Source organism: Myotis lucifugus, unplaced genomic scaffold (assembly GCF_000147115.1).
Source record: "Myotis lucifugus unplaced genomic scaffold, Myoluc2.0 scaffold_194, whole genome shotgun sequence".
Taxonomy (NCBI): domain Eukaryota; kingdom Metazoa; phylum Chordata; class Mammalia; order Chiroptera; family Vespertilionidae; genus Myotis; species Myotis lucifugus.
In genome coordinates this window covers 2,317,251-2,336,800 of record NW_005871242.1, presented here as the reverse complement: position 1 = coordinate 2,336,800, position 19,550 = coordinate 2,317,251, and the positions used below count along the sequence as shown (strand labels likewise).

At 40.1% G+C, this 19,550-nt stretch overlaps 1 protein-coding gene and 1 pseudogene across 3 annotated transcripts in view; one reads left to right on the top strand and one right to left on the bottom strand.

Annotated features, from left to right (window-relative positions):
• GPAT4 (glycerol-3-phosphate acyltransferase 4) overlaps window positions 1–19,550 on the top strand; it is a 36,985-nt gene that overhangs the window by 1,224 nt on the left and 16,211 nt on the right. For 2 of the 3 annotated variants that reach the window (XM_023760855.1, XM_006097064.3), the window contains exon 2: window positions 13,966–14,962. In XM_023760855.1, the coding sequence (XP_023616623.1) occupies window positions 14,774–14,962 (189 nt within the window). In that variant the 5' untranslated portion in view covers window positions 13,966–14,773. Of the gene's footprint in view, window positions 1–12,434; window positions 12,456–13,965; window positions 14,963–19,550 lie in introns of those variants that run through there. The other variant, XM_023760854.1, reaches the window with a different exon arrangement.
• LOC106698545 lies at window positions 5,552–5,795 on the bottom strand (annotated as a pseudogene).

Below are 19,550 nucleotides of genomic sequence, written 5' to 3'. Positions count from 1 at the left end.
ACTGGAAAGTCAGAGAAAGGGGGCCTTGGAGACAGGGTCAGGGGGTCTATGCCTGGGGCGAGCTGCTGCTGCCTGTTGCTCCCCTGGTTGCAAGTCTCATGGGATCCCTTAGAGCAGTGGTTCTCAACCTTCCTAATGCCACGACCCTTTAATACAGTTCCTCATGTTGTGGTGACCCCCAACCATAAAATTATTTTCGTTACTACTTCATAACTGTCATTTTGCTACTGTTATGAATTGTAATGTAAATATCTGCTATGCGGGATGTATTTTCATTGTTACAAATTGAACATAATTAAAGCATAGTGATTAATCACAAAAACAATATGTAATTATATATGTGTTTTCCGATGGTCTTAGGCGACCCCGGTGAAAGGGTCGTTCGACTCCCAAAGGGGTCTCGACCCACAGGTTGAGAACCGCTGCCTTAGAGGTTATGGGGAGGAGATGGGGGAGAGAATGGTGGGGGCCTGCTCCCTGGAGGGAGAGTACACCAGGACCTTAAGCTATTTACCCTCTAGTTGCGGAGAAGTGCAGCCCATTTAGGCTGAAGTGTAGGGAAGATAGCATTTACTAGGTGGCTGCAAACTGCTGTTTAACTATCTGTATTACTTTCCCTATTCCACTTGTTCTGGAATTTTCCTAGCTTTTTACTATTCTAAAACATCCAGTTTATGCAAGTACTATTGGAATAACAGCATCTCGGTGTCTTGGTAAATCATCACCCTGGAAGACATGGGATAGGGAGCTTGTGTATTTTGTGTGATTGTTTGTGTTTATGGTGTTAAAAAGAGTGCTGTGGTTAGTCTATCAGGATTTTAGCTTAAGTTGCTATTTTCTGCTAAAGAATAAACCCCTTCTCTCATCTGTATGCACATCACAAAAGGTTACCTTTTATTTGAAAAAATCTCTTACTTTCTGGAGATACAAGCCAGAGGTTTAAGCTTGAATTGTACTGCAGAATTGTTTCTTTAAGTAACAGAGCCTCATTGTGGTATGTCATTTACATCTTATGTATCATTATGCTTACTGATGGGAGGGCTTGACCAAATGTCATTAATTCCATGGAGCAGTAAGTAATCTACATAATGATGTTTACTATAGCATGATGAATGCTTTGTAAGAGTGCAGAATTGTAGAGTTAGGAAAGTTACAAGTTCCTGGAGTTTTTCCTAACTCCTTTAAGGTGCTCTTTCACCTTTAAAACACTTACATACATATCATATGTACATGCCATACAATCACAGAGGCTTGTCTCCTTTTTTGGGGCTCTTTATTTTATCTTGTATGATAGTTGTGTGTTTTGTTTGTACCTCCCATTAAACTATAAGCTCAAGATCTGCAATACTAGAATAATACTTTGTGAAAAGTAGGAGCATATTATAGTTGACTTTTTAAATTAAAAAACAAAAAGTGAGGAAACTTAAATCCAGGGAAGCTAGTAACTAATAGACCAGATAGTAACAGAGCTGCAGCTCAAACCTAAGACAGCTCCTGAGTTCCAGGTGTAAACCCTTTGTATTGTACCATTTTGTTCACACCTTGGAGGAATTGGGGGGGTGGAGGGGGAATTATATGTATATATGGTTTTTTCTTACCTGTTAGAGATATATTATTTTCAGGGTCTGCTTTAAAAGTATTTGATCACTGCTACCCAGTAGAAATATAATATAAGCCTCCTAGGGATCGAGCCTGCAACCCGGGCAATACCCACTTTTAAAAAAGGTAAAAAGAGCCCTAACCGGTTTGGCTCAGTGGATAGAGCGTCAGCCTACGGACTGAGAGGTCCCAGGTTCAATTCCGGTCAAGGGCATGTACCTTGGTTGCAGGCACATCCCCGGTGGGGGGTGTGAGGGAGGCAGCTGATCGATGTTTCTCTCTCATCGATGTTTCTAACTCTCTATCCCTCTCCCTTCCTCTCTGTAAAAAAATCAATAAAATATATATTTTTAAAAAAGGTAAAAAGACTGCCCTGGCTGTTGTGGCTTAGTGATTAAAGTGTTGGCCTGTGCACTGAAGGGCCATAGGTTCTATTCCTGGTCAAGGGCGCGTACCTGGGTTGCAGAGTCAATCCCTGGTCCTATTCGGGCACTTGCAGGCGGCAACCAATCGATGTATGTCTCTCTCTCTCTCTTCCTCCCCGCCTCCACTATCTCTAAAAAAAATCAATGGAAAAAAAATCCTTGGGTGAGGATTAACAATAAACTAAAATAAGGTAAAAAGAAACAGGTGAAAATAATTTTAAGAATATATTTTATTTAACCCAAATTATCTAGAATATCACTTAAACATGTAACCATCATATACGTTATTAATGAGGTCTTCATTTTTTTCATCCTAAGTCATTGAAATCCAGTGTGTACTTTATGGAACATTTCATTTTGGCCCAGCCATGGTTCAGGTGCGCAGGAGTCATATGCTGGTGGCTGCTGTACTGTGCAGCACAGGGTCACTGCCAGTGAGCATGAAGTTGGAGTGTTTTATGTTGCTTAGTAACATTCGGTTCTGAGGTTAATGTAGAGTTTGTGGTTGTGGTCATTGGCTTTTTTTCTTTCATGTTCTAGTGATTTTTCTTTGAACAGTTAGGATTGTTTCAAGTTTGTGGTGAGTTGAACAAAGAAATCTGTTTCGTAAGTTTTGTGCCTTTGAGAAAAATGCTTTCTCATCCTTTTTTTTTTTGTTGTTGTTGTCTGTGGGATTAATTTCCTCATTTCTTAAAAACCATCTTAACCATGCTTAAGTATAGTTCAGTAGTAATGCTTTCCCATTTTAAATGGGACTGTTTAGTCATTGGGGAGGAAAAGCTTGACTTCTAAAAAATGGCCTGTAACAAATTCAATAATAAAATAACCTAATAAAAAATGGGCAAAAGATTTGAACATTTCATCAGAGAAGACATACAGGTGGCAAATTAGCACATGAAAAGATGCTCAATATCATTAGTCATTAGAGAAATACAAATTAAAACTTTCAGATACCACCTCACATCCACTAGTATGTGTAAAATTAAAATACCGATTATGTCAAGTGTTGGTGAAGATGTAGAGCTTTCATACACTGCTGGTGAGAATGCAAAATGGTACAACCAATTTAGAATGAGGTTTGGCAGTTTCATAAAAAGCTAAACATACACCTACCTTAGTCTCAGTCTTTCCACTACTTCGTATTTTCCCTAGAGAAGTGAAAGCATATGTCTATACAAAGCCTTGTCGATAGCAGCTTTATTTGTAACAGTTCCAAGCTGGAAAAACCCAGCTGTCCATCAGTAGGTGAATGGACAAATATTGTGATATATCCATACAATAGAATACAGCCCAGCAATTAAAAGGAATGAACTATTAACACATGAAAGATTCTCAGAATAATAATGCTGAGTGAAATAAACCAGAAAAATTGGGGTGTGTTTTTTAAAAATATTTTTTTAATTGATTTCAGAGAGGAAGGGGGAGAGAGAGAGAGAAACATCAATGATCGGCTGCCTCCTGCATGCCCCTTACTGGGCATTGAGCCCTCAACCCAGGCATGTGCCCTGACCTGGAATCGAGCCATGACCTCCTGAATCATAGGTCGATGCTCAACCACTGAGCTACTCAGGCAGGCCAGGAAAATAGGTTTTTAAAGAAAAAGACCAGGAAGTTGTTTCCAGTTACATAAACAATACTCAAATGTAAAACACCAATTTTGAAATTGAGCTGTTAGAGCAGTGTTCAGGCTTGGTAATGAAATGTCTAGGGCAGGGGTGGGCAAACTTTTTGACTCGAGGGCCACAATGGGTTCTTAAACTGGACCGGAGGGCCGGAACCAAAGCATGGATGGAGTGTTTGTGTGAACTGATATAAATTCAAAGTAAACATCATTACATAAAAGGGTACGGTCTTTTTTTTTTTTTTAGTTTTATTCATTTCAAACGGGCCGGATCCGGCCCGCGGGCCGTAGTTTGCCCACGGCTGGTCTAGGGTCTTAGAGCTCCAGCAAGTCAATTTGTTCTTTTTTAAACTGATGGCCCCCAAATATCAAAATGTTCTATATCCTATGTCCTTTTTTTTTTCTCCCAGCTTTGAAGATTTATGTTGTTTTTGGACAAAATTGGTACCATGTTATTTATTACCCAGTTCCAACTCAAGCTTTTCTGGGCAAGGGGAAAATATTTAAGGTCAGAGTGACCTTAGACCAAGACCCTGAAACTGACTATAATCCTGTCTTCATCAAAATGAGTTGAGTTATCCTTTGGCCTATCATTCTGGCTTTGTCTTGGACCATTTATTTTGTCCAGGATTAATGTTGGCTGTATGTGTATTCTTAGTTTTTAGCACTTCAGCTTCACTCTAATCTAGTAGCTCTGAGTGCTACCCTCTCTCCTTGGACACATTTATATACTTTCCTCCTAAGCGGCAACATCCTATTCAAGCAAATTTCTTTCTTTTTTTTTTTTGATGTTACACTCAATGTTAAACTTAGCACCACACATATTTCTGTTGTGTTCTTGCACACATTTGTTTACCATCACATCAGAATTGGGGTATCCAATGGGTCTGTGTCTTGACAGTACACTAGGAAAAATGAGTGGTGCCCCAAAGCAAAAGAGAGGTCAGCCTGGGGAGCAGATCTGAGTTCTAGTTCTGCCTCTGGTACTGGCCAAGTTTTAAATTTGTCCCAGTTATTTAACCGTTCCAACGCTCAGTTATTTGAGCCATAAAAAAAAGAGGTTGGACTAGAATTCTCAATGGTTGACTAATAGAGTTGCAGTTTATCATTTTATTATTATTGCCTCCAGCTTTGTAGTGACAGTTACTTAGTAGTAACTTCTATTTATTGAGTACTTTGTGTCAGGCACTATACTGATCACTTGCATTCTGTCAGTCTTACCACAGGATACATATTATTCCCATTTTACAGATGAGAAAACTGAAGCATGGAAAGTTGATATATTTTCCTGAGGTCACACAACTAGAAAGTAATGGAGGCTGGTTTTGAATGCAACTTGTCTGATTCCCTGTATATTGAATCATCTTGCTTTACTGCTTCTCTGACATTCTACTATTTTAAGTAAAGACACATAGCCAAAAATCTGGATTGGGAAGGAAATTTAAAACATCTGGTCTAATCACCATACTATATCCACCATCCTGCAGAATCCAGATGAGGGTGAATATCTTCCTAAACAGTCTATTTAAAGATTTTTTAAAATTGATTTTTTAGAGAGAAAGGGAGGGAGGGAGAGAGAAACATGGACATGAGAGGGAAACATCAATCAGCTGCCTCCCGGCCCCCCCTATCAGGGATCAAGCCCACAAACCAGGCACCTGCCCTGACTGGGAATCAAACTGGTGACCTCTTGGTGTCTGGGACAACACCCAACCAACTGAGCCACACCAGCCAGGGCTAAACAGTCTATTTGAACAACTTCTCTGAGATTCTTATCAGCTTTATTGAGATACAGTTCACATACTATACAATTCACCCATTTAAAGTGTACAATTCAGGTGTGTGTTTTTGAATCTAAAATGTGTTTAATGGGATGCGTCCCCACTCATCTTGATGGGAGTTGCTTTTAGTGCTGCTTCCTTCTGAAGGAGCATCCTCTGTAAGCCTTGCTTTTCCTACTGTTGAATGGCAGAGGTCAGTGGAGCAACCAACACACAAACTGCCGTTTGTGCGCGGCTAAAGACGGTGGTGATTTTATAGCATCCTGGGCATTTCACCTCCATGAAGTAGGCATTGGGGCTCTGCACCAGGCGCTGCTTCTCGTGTTTTCTCTTCTGGAGAGGATGAAGGAGATCCTTAGTGAGAGGCATGTTGTCCTGGGGAGGACCTCACTGCCAAAAAGGTGCTTTTCGGGTTTTTATTCACAGTTACATGTGACCATCATCACAGTCAGTTTTAGAATGTTTTTATGAACTAGCCCAGCTGGCATGGCCCAGTGGTTAGAACATCAGCTTGCACACCAGAGGATCGTGAGTTCCATTCCTGGTTGAGGGCGCGTATCTGGGTTGCAGTTTGATCCCCACCCCTCGCTGGGGCTTGTGCGGGAGGCAACCATTTGATATGTGTCTCTCACATCATGTTTCTCTCTCTCTCCCTACTCCTTCTCTGTCTTCCTATTCTCCCCAGCCTTAAGTAGCACTAATCATTTTCTGTCTCTAAACATTTAAATTCATATTATGGAATCACATAATATATGGTCTTTTGTGACTGGCTTCTTTCTCTTTACCTTGATGTGTTCTTTTTGTTAAACCTCACCCGAGGATATTTTTCCATTGATTTTTAGAGAAAGTAGAAAGGAGGGGGAGAGAAAGAGAGAGAAACATCGATGTGAGAGAGACACATCAATCGGTTGCCTCCCACACTTGCCCTGGTGGCCGGGACCGAGCCTGCAATTGAGATATGTGCTCTTGACTGGGAATTGAACCCAGGACCCTTCAGTCCACAGGCCAACACTCTATCCACTAAGCCAAACAAGCTAGGGCTACCATGTTTTCAAGGTTCATCCATATTGTAGCAACTACCAATACTTCATTCCTTTGAATGGCCAAATAATATTCCATTTATCAGTGTAAAAATGTACAAACCTATTCAAGCAAATTTCTTATACTCCACTACTCCCTAAATTTTTATAAAAACTTATTTGAGTCAAATAGAGGATACTTTTGGAAGCAAGATTTCAATAAATTGAGAAAAATGCTTCGGAGAGTAACAGTTTGCAGTTTCTTTTATGCATTTGAGATTAAGGAGTGTTCATAAATAGATTACATGAGGTAGGAGAAAGCAAGACAGGGATCAGAATATGGGATAGTTAAGATCAGAGGTCCTCAAACTTTTTAAACAGGGGGCCAGTTCACTGTCCCTCAGACCGTTGAAGGGCCGGACTATAGTTTAAAAAAAAACTATGAACAAATTCCTATGCACACTGCACATATCTTATTTTGAAGTAAAAAAACAAAACGGGAACAAATACAATATTTGTATTTGCATGTGGCCCGCGGGCCGTAGTTTGAGGACCCCTGGTTAAGATTATGTCTTCTCTTGAAGGTGGTCATGCTTTAAAGGAGGGATCTGAAGCGGGGGACATTTCAAAGGTGTATTAACTCAGATGCCCAGAAACAATAGACAAGGCTTGCTTAAGGCAAAGGTAAGCCTCTTACTAAAGTTATATGCCTGCACATGGCTGGTGTGGCTCAGTGGTTGAGCGTCGACCTATGAACCAGGAGGTCACAGTTCGATTCCTGGTCAGCACATGCTCAGGTTGCAGGCTCCATCCCCAGTAGGGGGCGTGGAGGTGGCAGCTGATCAATAATTCTCTCTCATCATTGATGGTTCTCTCTCTCCCTTTCCCTTCCTCTCTGAAATCAATAAAAATATATCTTAAAAGAAAAAAAAAGTTAAATGCCTGGGGCATGACTACCCACCATGACATGCCCAGTGAGGAATTTATGACCAGATCACCTTGTGAGGTAACTTTCCATAAAAACCTTTTTCATCCACACCTTGTGTGGATAAAGCACATTTTGTTTATTCAGTTGATGGACATTTGGGTAGTTTCTACCTTTTGGGCTATTCTGAATAAAACTGCTGTAAACTTTGGCACAATTTTTTATGTGGATCGTTGTTTTTAGTTCTCTTGACTATATATGTAGGAGGAGAACTGCTGGGTCATATGGTAACTATGTTTAACCATTTGAGGGACTACGAGACTATTTCCCAAGGTGGCTGTACCATTGCACAGTGCCACCAGCAATGTGAGGGTTAGATTCTTCATATTAAGCTAAAATGTGCACCCCCGTACCTGCCAGTTGTAATAGCATTTCTCTTGTCTCTGGGTGGCCAGAGCCAGTCTGCTTTTTCTGGATGACAGCCAGCTTGATGTGAGTGCTCGCTCATGCTAAATGGCTTCTACCAGGTTTCATGGTCCTGTAACGTGGTTAGATCTCCTTACCAGCTCTCTCACATATTGGCTCAAAACTTCTATGATATAGTCTTAGTCTTTGCTAGAGCACTCACATAGGGTGCCATCTCTAATCATGAAACATTTTTCCTGATTTCTACAGATCTTGTTTCCCTTTAGCGTGGTCTGTCAATACTGGCTCTGGCTGTTTTCCCTGTCAGGCAGGCCCCACAGCAGTTTCTGAATGGGATCAGCATGATCCAGCCATATCAGGGGATTTTATGCACCTTAGGCAGGTAGTAGTTGAAACCGAATCTCTCGTTAGTGTAATGTCATGCCTTCTTGGGAAATACCTTCAAATGCCCCATCTCCTTCCTAGTAACAGGAACTTAGAATAGTAATAATAGGTAATATATTTTGAGCATTTGCCTTGCTCTAGGCACTATGAAAATGCTTTACTTTTGTTATCTTAGAACACTACTTCTAGTAGGTATTGTTTAATAGAAGCTTAAAGAAATTAAGTAATTTACCTGAAGTCACTCACACTTCTGGTTAAGTGATCAAGTCAGGATTCAAACAGTAGTGTGTTTCTTTTGACTTTTGAGCCATGAGATTATTACCTATTCAAAATGACAAATATAATTTTAAAGATACTAAAAAAATAAATAGTAAACTCTCCTTTCCATCTAGCCAGTCACTTGTGTATCTTTCCAGACATGTATCTTTGCGAGTACATATGAATTGTATATATTTTTCCTTTTCTCCCCTCCCTTACAATTGGTAGTTATTGTGGACATTATTCTGTATCAAACTGGGAGATTGTTTCTTAGTGCATATGTGTGTGTGTGTGTCTTTTTAAACAGATGAATAATATTCCATTGTATCCTCTATTAGTGGACATTGATGTTTCTTTTGGTATTACAAACAATGCTTCAGTCAGTAACCTTGCACATATATTATTTTGCACATGCTTTACTACAGGGTTTCTCATCCTCAGCACTATTGATATTGGGGCTGGATAATTCTTCGTTGTAGGAGTTGGCCTGTACATCATAGTACATTTAACACATCCCTGCCCTCTATGCACTGCCAGTAGCACCCCCATCCCAAGTTGTGACAACCAAAAATGTCTGCAGATATTACCAAATGTTCCACAAGGGATTAAAGAATTGCACCTTGTTGAGAACCACTGTTCTAATTTATCTTTAGGATAAATTTTTAGAAGTAGAAATGCTGGAACTAAGATTATGTGCATTTAAAATTGTGATGGCAATTGCTAAATTGTTCTCCATAGAGGTTGTGCCATTTTACACTCTAACCAGCAGTAATTGAGAATATTTTCTCATTTTTACCGATACTGTGGTAAAATTTTTTTTCTGCCATCTTACTGTTGTTTTAACTCATATTTCTGTGCTTTACAGCTTACCTTTTATGGAGCACTAGTGCTTGCTAGGCATGTAGTAGTATTTGGCTTGTGGGTTTTGTGACATACTTTGAAATGCCTTCCCCTCTACCTAGCCCTCTTAAAATTTGATACCAAGAACTGAAGACAATACTCTGAGTTTCTTCTGATAATGGTCTCTCTATATAAAAGCCTAAGTGACCTGTGGACTGGTTGCTATGAAATGCACTGACCACCAGGGGGCAGATGCTCAATGCAGGAGCTGCCCCCTGGTGGTCAGTGGGCTCCCACAGGGGGAGCACTGCTCAGCAGGCTTACCAAGCGACAGCATGGTGGGGGGGCAGGCGCAGTGGGGCTGGGATGAGGAGCTCCTCCAGGCCACCTGCCGTTTCACTCATACTACATCCCCTGAGGCATCCAGGATTGTGAGAGGGCACAGGCCAGGCTGAGGATGCAGGCCAGGCTGAAGGACCCCACCAGTGCATACTATTTACTGAGACAGACATTGTGTTTGATGTGCTTTAAAAATGCATTATTGCTGTGTAGCCAAAGCATTTATTTGTAATAAAATGCCGTACCTTTTTCCCTTTGAGTTGGTGTGTGGCATCTCTCTGGACACAGTCTGGTGGTCATGGTCTCCTGAAGTAGGATGTGTCATAGAGAGCTAGCTGAAAAGCGTTTCATTCTGCAGTGAGGAATCACAATAGTACTGGCCTTGTGATTTGGTCAGAATTGTTTAAATGCCCCAATTTAAGTTTGTAACTTCCCTCTATTATTTTCTCTTCCAGGACTCTTCCTTGGTAATCATCATTTTGTGAAATTATGACTTTGTGTATGCTAATTTGGTTAATACTTTTCTCTAGGCATATTTGTTCGCCACCAAGTATCTAACACCTAACAGTGAATGTTTGTTGAATGCATGAACTGAATCCGTCTGAGAACTGAGGTACACTGGAAATTGTGGGCCTGAAAGCCCAGATTTGCCACTCAGAGTGTTGAAAAGTTTAGCTAGTTTAGCAGTGGGCTCTGTCACATTCCTAGAATGAAGCCATCTTTCCTTTTAAAAACGTCAGAACCAGTTGGTTCTTCTGTTTTTCTCTGGACCATTTGGGCTGTTAGGGAAAATTTGGTCCAATGACTCAGTGATTTTGGCTGAAAGCTGTGGAAGTTAAGAGAACGAGTAAATATTCCTTAGAGTTCATGGCTTCCCCTGCCTCATGCTTAAGGAGTCATGGTTGTATTTACCTGAGACGTAGTGATACCCTCTCCTAAGTGAGCAGTTACCTAGAAGTTGTAGTGGGATTGAGTTCTGATGTGAGCAATTTTCTGATATTTCCAGAGATCACAGTCTGTGTTCAGGGGGCCTTATGGCACAGTTACCTCTGCCTTTAATGACTGCTTTGCTCCTCCAGCAAGATGTTTGGAACCCTGTTTGATAACTGCAGTTTGCTTGCTTTTTCTCTGCTTCTAAGAATTTATAAGAGGATTGTATAGTGTTGGCCAGATAACTTGTTTGGCTAGTTTGGCTGTTCTCTGTTCTGGAGTCTGGCACTGGTAAGTAAACAAGAACTCAGGTGGGGTGGGACAGTAAGGGGAAGTTCACTACCTCTCAGGAGGAAGAGCAGCTGGGTCATGGGTCAGCAAACTCTTGTAAAGGATCAGATAGTAAATATTGTAGTTTTTTCAGGCCCTGGTCTCTGTCACATATTATTTTTTGTTTTTACAACTCTTTTTTTTTTTATATTTTATTGATTTTTTACAGAGAGGAAGGGAGAGGGACAGAGAGTTAGAAACATCGATGAGAGAGAAACATCGATCAGCTGCCTCCTGCACACCCCCTACTGGGGATGTGCCCGCAACCAAGGTACATGCCCTTGACCGGAATCGAACCTGGGACTCTTGAGTCCTCAGGCCGACGCTCTATCCACTGAGCCAAACCGGTTAGGGCGTTTTTACAACTCTTTAAAGATACAAAAACAATTCCTAGGTCATGAGCTTTATAAAAACAGGCCATAGCCAGATTTGGCCCATAATCATATGATGATTTGCCAACCCCTGAAATAGGTGAAGAAATTAGTTGATTGCTTAAAAGTGTTTAATGTTTTGGGGACATGAATCCAGCATAACCTTTGAAATTCTCAGTTGATTATAATTCAAAGAAACTCTGGCATGGGAAAGTCAAAGTGACCCTACTTCCAGTCACCTTGGGTACAGGACCTCAAGGTAACCTTGGCCAGAGTGACAGCAGCTGTCCAATGGGACAGGGATCTTGCTGCCTCTTTCCCATGGGAGTGCTGGGCAAGGGTGAGTGGTATGGAAGAGCGGAATGGAGGGGGGACCCTAGAATTAGGCTGGAGTAGACATGTTTAAGGAGTACAGTGTCTCAGACAGCATATTAAAAGTTGATTGAGTCTCAGAAATACATCTAATTTCCTGAACCTCTGTTGGGATGTAGTTAGAAATCTGGCATGTATAATCAGTTTGGCTAGTTTATGAAAGAGCAGTTATGTTCTTTGAATTCTGAGAACACCAAATTCTGATACATGAGTCCAGATTTGCCTGTGGTTTTTCTCTGATCACAAGTAGTTCTGTAGAGCAGGACTGGCATGAAGGAAGTGTTAATTTATTTCAGGGTAGTCTGGGAGATAGGAGAGCATAGTGGTTAAAGAGCAGGGGCTCTATGACAGATATACTTGTCCAAATTTCTACTCTACCACTTACTAGCTATTTGACCCTGAGTAGCTTACTTTATCCTCTAAGCCTCAGTTTCCTCACCTGTAAATAACAGTGACGATAATAACTCCATCACAGGGTTGTTGTGAGAATTAAGTGAGCATAGTATATGTAATATGCTTATTATATTAGCTCATTGTCCTGTCGTTAGTATTCGACAAGTGTTAGCAATAATAATGGTAATGTGGAAGTGGAAGATGTTGAGGATCAAATGCAGGAACTAGTATTTGTGACTTGGTGCCACTGAACTGTCATGGCTTTTAATCACTAGATGTGTGGGAATATAATGGGAGCAGTAATGGGTTAGGAGTCAGAAGAATTGGATCTGTGTCTACCTTGCTTGGTTTCCTAATTGGTAAAATGGAAATAGTATGTGTTGACAGGTTGTAACATCACATGTGAAAGCTGAGTTCTGTAAAGCACTGGACAAAATTTAAGGTAATTTCAGTTATCTGTTCATTCATTCTTGAACTTCTTAATATATTGAAATAGAGCCTGAAGGTAATTGGTGTGAAGCCAAAATGTTTGTAGAGGGGCTTGATAAGATGCTCCCAAGTTCAAGATTCACATTGCTAAATTGTGGTTAGGGATGAGTACTATAAAACGGGAATACTTTTATAAGGTATTTGAAATAGTAGAATTCTAAAAAGGAGTGGCTATATTAAGTGAAAGAAGCCAATTTAACAAGGCTATGTACAATATGATTCCAACTATATTCTGGAAAAGGCAAAACTATAGAGACAGTAAAAAGATTATTGATTGCCAGGGGTTGGGGCAGGGAAGAATGAACAATCAGAGCACAGGATTTTTAGGGCAGTGAAAATATTCTGTATGATACTGTAATGATGGATACACATCATTATAAATTTGTCCAAACCAATAGGATGTACAACAAGAGTGAGTTGTAATGTAAATTATGGACTCGGATGATTATGATATATTTATGTTGGTTCATCATTTGTAACAAATGCACCTGTGTGGTGGATGTTGATGATGGGGGAGGCTGTTACATATGTGGGGGGCAAGGGATATAAGAGAAATCTCTGTACCTCCCTCTTAATTTTGTTGTGAACTCAAAGCTGCTCTAAAAAAATAGTCTTAAATTAAAAAAGAATGGCCAGTGTGGGGAGATAGGCTGGAGGAGTTTAGTCTCTATATAGAAAATGTGACAATATCTTATGAAATTAAAACTCTATGTTTTCTTTTCCCCTGAAGTTCCCTTTCTAGGATTATCATGAAAATATATTTGCTTGTTCATTTTGTGTGCTAAGTCATGTATGCAACATGGTTATTCATTACATTATGTATAACAGCACAAAAGTAGAAACATTGGTGTCCAACTGCAGAAAACCAGTTAACTAGTCTTACAGTTAAAAACAGTATACCTGTAAAAAGTGAGGCAGCTTTGTATGTGCTGATTGAACACTCTTCCATGATATATTGAGCTAAAAACAAAACAAAAAGCAAGGTGAAGAGCAGTGTTCATAATATGCCATCATGATTGTTGCCAGACTGGGGCACATAGAAGAGAAGTTATGATTTACTTGTATAAGCATAGAATAGTGGGAAGAATACGAAGCTGGTAGTACGGTTGTACCTGGATAAGAACTCTGGGTAGCTGGGGGACAGGTAGGAGGGACATTTACTTTTCACAGTATACCCTCTTTATCTTTTCAGATGTGCCTTATATCCATAGGTTTTGTATTCAGAAAGTTTGAGTGGTCACAGATTATACCATTGGAGTTGAAAACTGTATGAAACATGGGTGTGTTTTTCTCCCACATTTGTGTCTGCCACCTGTTGCTCTGCTCAGTCCCTTTGACCTTAATGACTTGAGAAGCTGGCACTGACTCTAGGCTGATCCTCAAACAGTCTCCCACCCCCAAAGCATATTGACGTTTGTCCTCTGGATTTTTGTGACTGACGGTGTTTCTGTTTCCACCCCCAGCTTTGGCAGCATGTAAGCAACTTCTTGCCAAGAACCCAGGTCACTGCTGAGAAAAGGGGGCCTTAGGGAGAAGAATATCCAGAGGAAGCCAATGCCAGGAGCGTCTGGAATTACACTCACCACAGGCAGCATGAGACATTCTGTGCCAGCATCTATGTCCTGCTGGCAAAGACTGCAGCTGTCCAGGTAGGAGGGTCCTGGAAGCAGCGTGCACCAGGAGCCTCTGGAGGAAGAATGGGGCCAGATATGAACTCTATACAATGAACCCATTTTCAGCTTGCGAAGGAATTTTAAGTAAAACAGTTACTTAATTTCTACATATTCAAGTTCAGTAGCCTTCTGTGTGAAGTGCCAGCAGTCACCCCCCTCCACTGGAGTTATCAGGATATTTCTGGCACCACGTTGAACTCTTCTTGGTACTTCTGGCAATGACAGATCTTCAGGACAGATTTATCTGCTAAATGCACTTGGGCAGGAAAAAAAAGTAAAACTCTGGAAGCAGTATAAGGGCAGCAGAGCAGAGATCCCTCCCTTGCTGCTCACTGTCACAGAAAGTCAGCCTGGACTCGAATGCTCACCCTGAAGATTGATCCTGCCTCATTCACCTCCCGAGCCCGTCTGTTCCGGGAGATCTGGTGTTTTTGGGCTGCCTCCTGTGGCCCTTTTTACTTCATTCCCCTCCCATGCTCTCTATGATGTGAACTTTGGAATGGAGTTTGTTTTCCGTTGGGAACTGACTCTGTTTCCCTGGCTGGTGCTGTCTGAGAGGACCATCTGAAGGCTGTGCTTTGTTCTTGGGGAGGAGGGCATGGCCTTGCCTGGACCCTCCACCATGTTCCTGTTGCTGCCTTTTGATAGCCTGATTGTCAACCTTCTGGGCATCTCCCTGACTGTCCTCTTCACCCTCCTTCTTGTTTTCATCATAGTCCCCGCTATTTTTGGAGTCTCCTTTGGTATTCGAAAGCTCTACATGAAAACTTTGTTAAAAATTTTTGCGGTGAGTTGTGCTCTTTACAAATGGTTGCTTCACAGAGGAGGAAAAGAATTATTCTTCTCGGGTTGATTGTTATCCCTATTGGATCTGAGAAAGTTGGGAGAGTGGGAAGTAGCATTTTGAGTGAAAAGAATAACTAAATGTGTACTTGGGAAAGCCTTTAGCAGTCTTTCTTTCGAGGGAAGGTACTTGTATGTTCGATTCATCTCAGCAAAGGAACCTAACTAACTCTTCATGTTCCGTGTTTATTTCAAAGAGAATAGCTTAAAATTGAAGAAAAAAATTGCTGCCAGCTCCCACTTCCTATGTAACAGATGCTGAGAGACAAAGCTGCTGCTGAAATATTCCCTCGCTGATAAGTATGGGAGAGTATTTTCTCTCCTTCAAACTTTTATTTTAAATAGGTTCTTGCATTTCAGACCAAAATCATTAATGAAAAGGGGCATTTGATGAATTGCTTTATTTTCTTCAAGATAGAGAAGATGGATAATAAATTCCTTAACATATGTCAGAACCTAATTAATTATACTGCTGAACCAAACTGGTCATAATGTAAAAGAAGTGGGTGAGAAGTGTATTTCCTTGAAGCTGTTATGTGCCCCAAGACTTTTATTTTTGAAATGTATTTATTGATTTTTAGAGAGAGAGGAGCATCAATTTGTTGCTCCACTTATTTATGCATTCATTGGTGGATTCTTGTGTGTGTCCTGACAGGGGATTGAACGTGCAACCTTGGTGTATCGAGACAGCGGTCTGACCAACTGAGCTACCAAGGCAGAGCCCAAGATTTTTAATATCTATCCAAAGATTTGGTAATTTGTTAGCAACATCTGTTTTCACTCATTACCAAATCTTTATGTATTTTCCACAACTGAGATGTATATTTGAGAAATGCATTCATAATAGTAAAAACATGTTCGATTATTTGTTCATATAGTATCTAATAATGGCTTACAGAATAATTTCATTCATTTTTCTTTGCTGCCTTATAATTCTGCAGTGGACAGGGTACCTACATTTTATCAATATAGAAATAGAGACTCAGATGGTAAGCTCTATGAAATGTTATATTACAGTGGGAAATTTTTTTATGTATATCATTGAATATTGGGTGTTGTCTTGATATTTAATATTTCTATAAGAGTGATTTTTTTATATTTTTAAAAATTGAAGTGAAATGGACAAAATTAACCATTTTAAGGTGAACAATTTAGTGGCCTTTATTGTATTCACAGTGTTATAAAACCACCAACTCTACCTAGTTCCACAACATTTTTATCACTCCAAAGGAAACCTCATATTTGTTAAGCAGTTGCCCCTGTTTTTTCTTCTCCCAGCTCCTGGCAACCAGGAAGGAGCCTGTTCTGTCTCTAGACTTATCTGTTCTGGATATTTCATATAAATAGAATCATATAAAATCTACTCTTTTGTGCCTGGCGGGCTTCACTTATTTAGCATAAAGTTTTTGAGATTCATCCACATTGTAACATGTTTCAGTACTTTTTCTAAGGGCTGAATAATATTTTATTGTGTCTATCCCATAATTTGCTTATCTATTGGTAGACTGTTTCCACCTGGCTTTTGTCAATAGTGCTGCTATGTATACATGCACTTGTTTGAAACCTGTTTTCAGTAATATGATTTTTGAGCACGACTTATGGTCTCCTGGGTTAAGTTCCTTGCTACTCGGGAAGAGGTATGGAGACCAGCAGCATGAGTATCACCTAAGAGCTGGTTAGAAATGGATGGCTCACGCCCATTCCAGACCTACTGCAGTATATTTTGCATTTCAATGAGTGCAGGTACTTCATATGCACATTAAAGTTTGAGAAGTGGTAATCTACTCAGTCTTTGGACTAGTTACTAATGTATGGTGTTTATTTTAATAAGCCAGGAAATCTCATTTTCTTACATTTCAATCCAAGAAAATCTTCAGTAGAGCCCAGGGTTCATATGGACCATATAACTTAACTACCCATGCCATTTTGCCACTGTGGAAAAAACCACACATCAGTATAGAATCAGTAGAACAGCTCATAAACTTTTAGAAGACAACAGATGATTAGCTTTTATTCAAGTTTATAAGCCAGTGACTAATTCATAGCTCTATGGGAATCCTTATTTTTTAAAACATAGAAATAGTAATTATCAGCCTGTCTTCTGTAGTAGCTAAAATTTTTTAACTTGGCTTACTTGGGTGGGACAAAGGCCTAGAACCCATGTATATTCTCTGCTCCATTTTGACAATATTTCCCAAAATTAATACTTTAAAGGTCATAGCCAGGTGAATCGTTCTTATTGTGACTATATTTTTAAATATACATTCTTGTGACCTTTAGGGTAGATTATAATTAACAAAGGAAATTTCATTAAGTATATATTGTTGGGTTAATCCATAGGACAGGTAATTTTATACATCAGATACTCTGCTGACCACATCTTGAAAATCACTGGTTTGGGGCACCGTGATTTAGAAATGATAATGGAAATAATGTGTGTATGTATGTACCCATTTTTTTACCTCAAGATTTAGAATTCAAGAACTATATTTTCACCTCTTATTCCCAAGAGGTGGTATCAGGCATTCAACATGCCCTATGGCTCCTGTTGAGCATCATCGTTAATTAGTACTTGGTGACAAGCTAGAGTAAGGGGTAGGCTAGCAAGAACTGATATGTATCAGCAAGGGCATAGGGTGGCTCTCCCTTTAATAGAGGTTACTGCTCTGAGTTGATTTTAATGGACAGTAAGAACTTAATGCTATTTTTTAATTAGCAGTAGTATTAGATATAAGTTGGATTTGTCCAAACTTGTTTTAGATCATGGAAAGCATACATCTGTATATTCATGTATACATCTAAAATACACCTATACTGTGGGTGTTTTTTAATAGAGGAGAGATCTTTATTTAGCCTCTTCTGAGCTTTCTTCCATCTGCGAAGTTATATTTATCAACCCTCTTACATATAACTTGATATATATAACTTTGCAGCTGGAAGAAATCTCAAAGACCATCTTAATTCTGTGGGTTTCTCTCACCCACCGTACATCTGAATCACCTGAGAAAGCATTTTAAAAGTACTTATTTGGGAGCACTAGAATCTCCCCAGATATTCTGATTTAATTGGTCTGGGTGGGCATTTTTAAAAGCTCCCCAAGTGATTCTAGGATCTGCCATCAATAGATGGAGTCTGGTTGATTTCCTCTTGAATGGGACTCTGCCTGTGACTTGTTTCTCACACATAGAATGTGGTGTATGTGATGCTGTGTGACATGTGAGATTAGGTTAGAAAAGTCATTGTAACTGCTGTCTGGCTCCTGGGATGCTTGCCCCTGGAACCCAGATGCCATTATTGTGAGGAAGCGCAGGCCACACGAAGTTGTTCCAGCTCACAGCCCCAGTGGGGCTCTGACAACCAGCATCAATGCCACATGCAGAAGTGAGCAAGTCTTCAGAGGGGCCCAGCCCTCAGCCTTTGAGCCACCAGCGGATGCCAGACTCTGCAATTTGCAGATTCCTGAGCAAAATGCATAATGGTAGTGTTTTCAGCCACTGAGGTGTGGGCTGCTTTGTTATGTAGCAGTAGATAACCAGACAGATATAAAACTAAATACTTTTAAACATCCATTCATGTTCTCCAGCTTACAACACCTTAAAATTTTTTTGCATTACCTTTCAGTCTTTGGCAGTACACATTCATATTTTATGGTTGTGTTAATGGCATGTACATAAAATTTTGTATCTATGTTTTCTTTTTATCAGCTATTTTTGCACTGTAATAGATAATCTTCATAAAGATGATTAAAACTGGATATCTAATAGTCCATATTCCTGTGCATTTGGTGGACCTGAGTAAGCCCTGACTTAATAACTAGTTTACGATTAGTTCCTTTTTCTGTGTAAAAGAACCTTGTAATGATAACCTGCCAAGGAGGGAAGATAGAATATGGATCGGTCAGTGTCTTTTCTGTACCCTCTCCTGGAAGACTTAATTCAGTCCTATTAATGCTGAGTCATGGAAAATCTTCATGTGCAGAGGGCAGTATGTTAAATGTTTTAGTTTTCTTATAATGTTTGTGCTTCATATTTACCCTCAAGACAGTGCTGGTATTATTTGGGGTAGAATTTCTAGGAGTGGACTTTCAACTAAGTTGAGAATGATTTGGGCAGGAGGAGAGAAGAAAGCCTGGTTATAAAGGAGAAAGATGATGAAAACAAATGGCCTGAGTTTTCTTGCCTGACATGGAAAGGGTTGATCAGGTCAGGTTAGAGAAGATGGGAGAGTTTTAATCTGATCAACACTAAACTCCAAGGTGGAATTGATTGGTGGGGAGTCATAGGAACCATGAGGAAATGGAATAGACTGTACAGGTAGTGGGAATGGGGTGGGATGGGCAAGAGATTCTAAATCCAGGGTATTTCCCACCAGCTCCTAAATTTGGCCTAAGTCATCAGAGTTTCCAATTGGCTTCCTCATCTAGAGAATGGGAGTAGCAATACCCACTTCACATGATTTATAAGTGAAAGAGGTCATTTTAGTCAGAGAAATCCTCCCTGCCCCGGTGAGAAGAGTGATTTTAACATAACCTT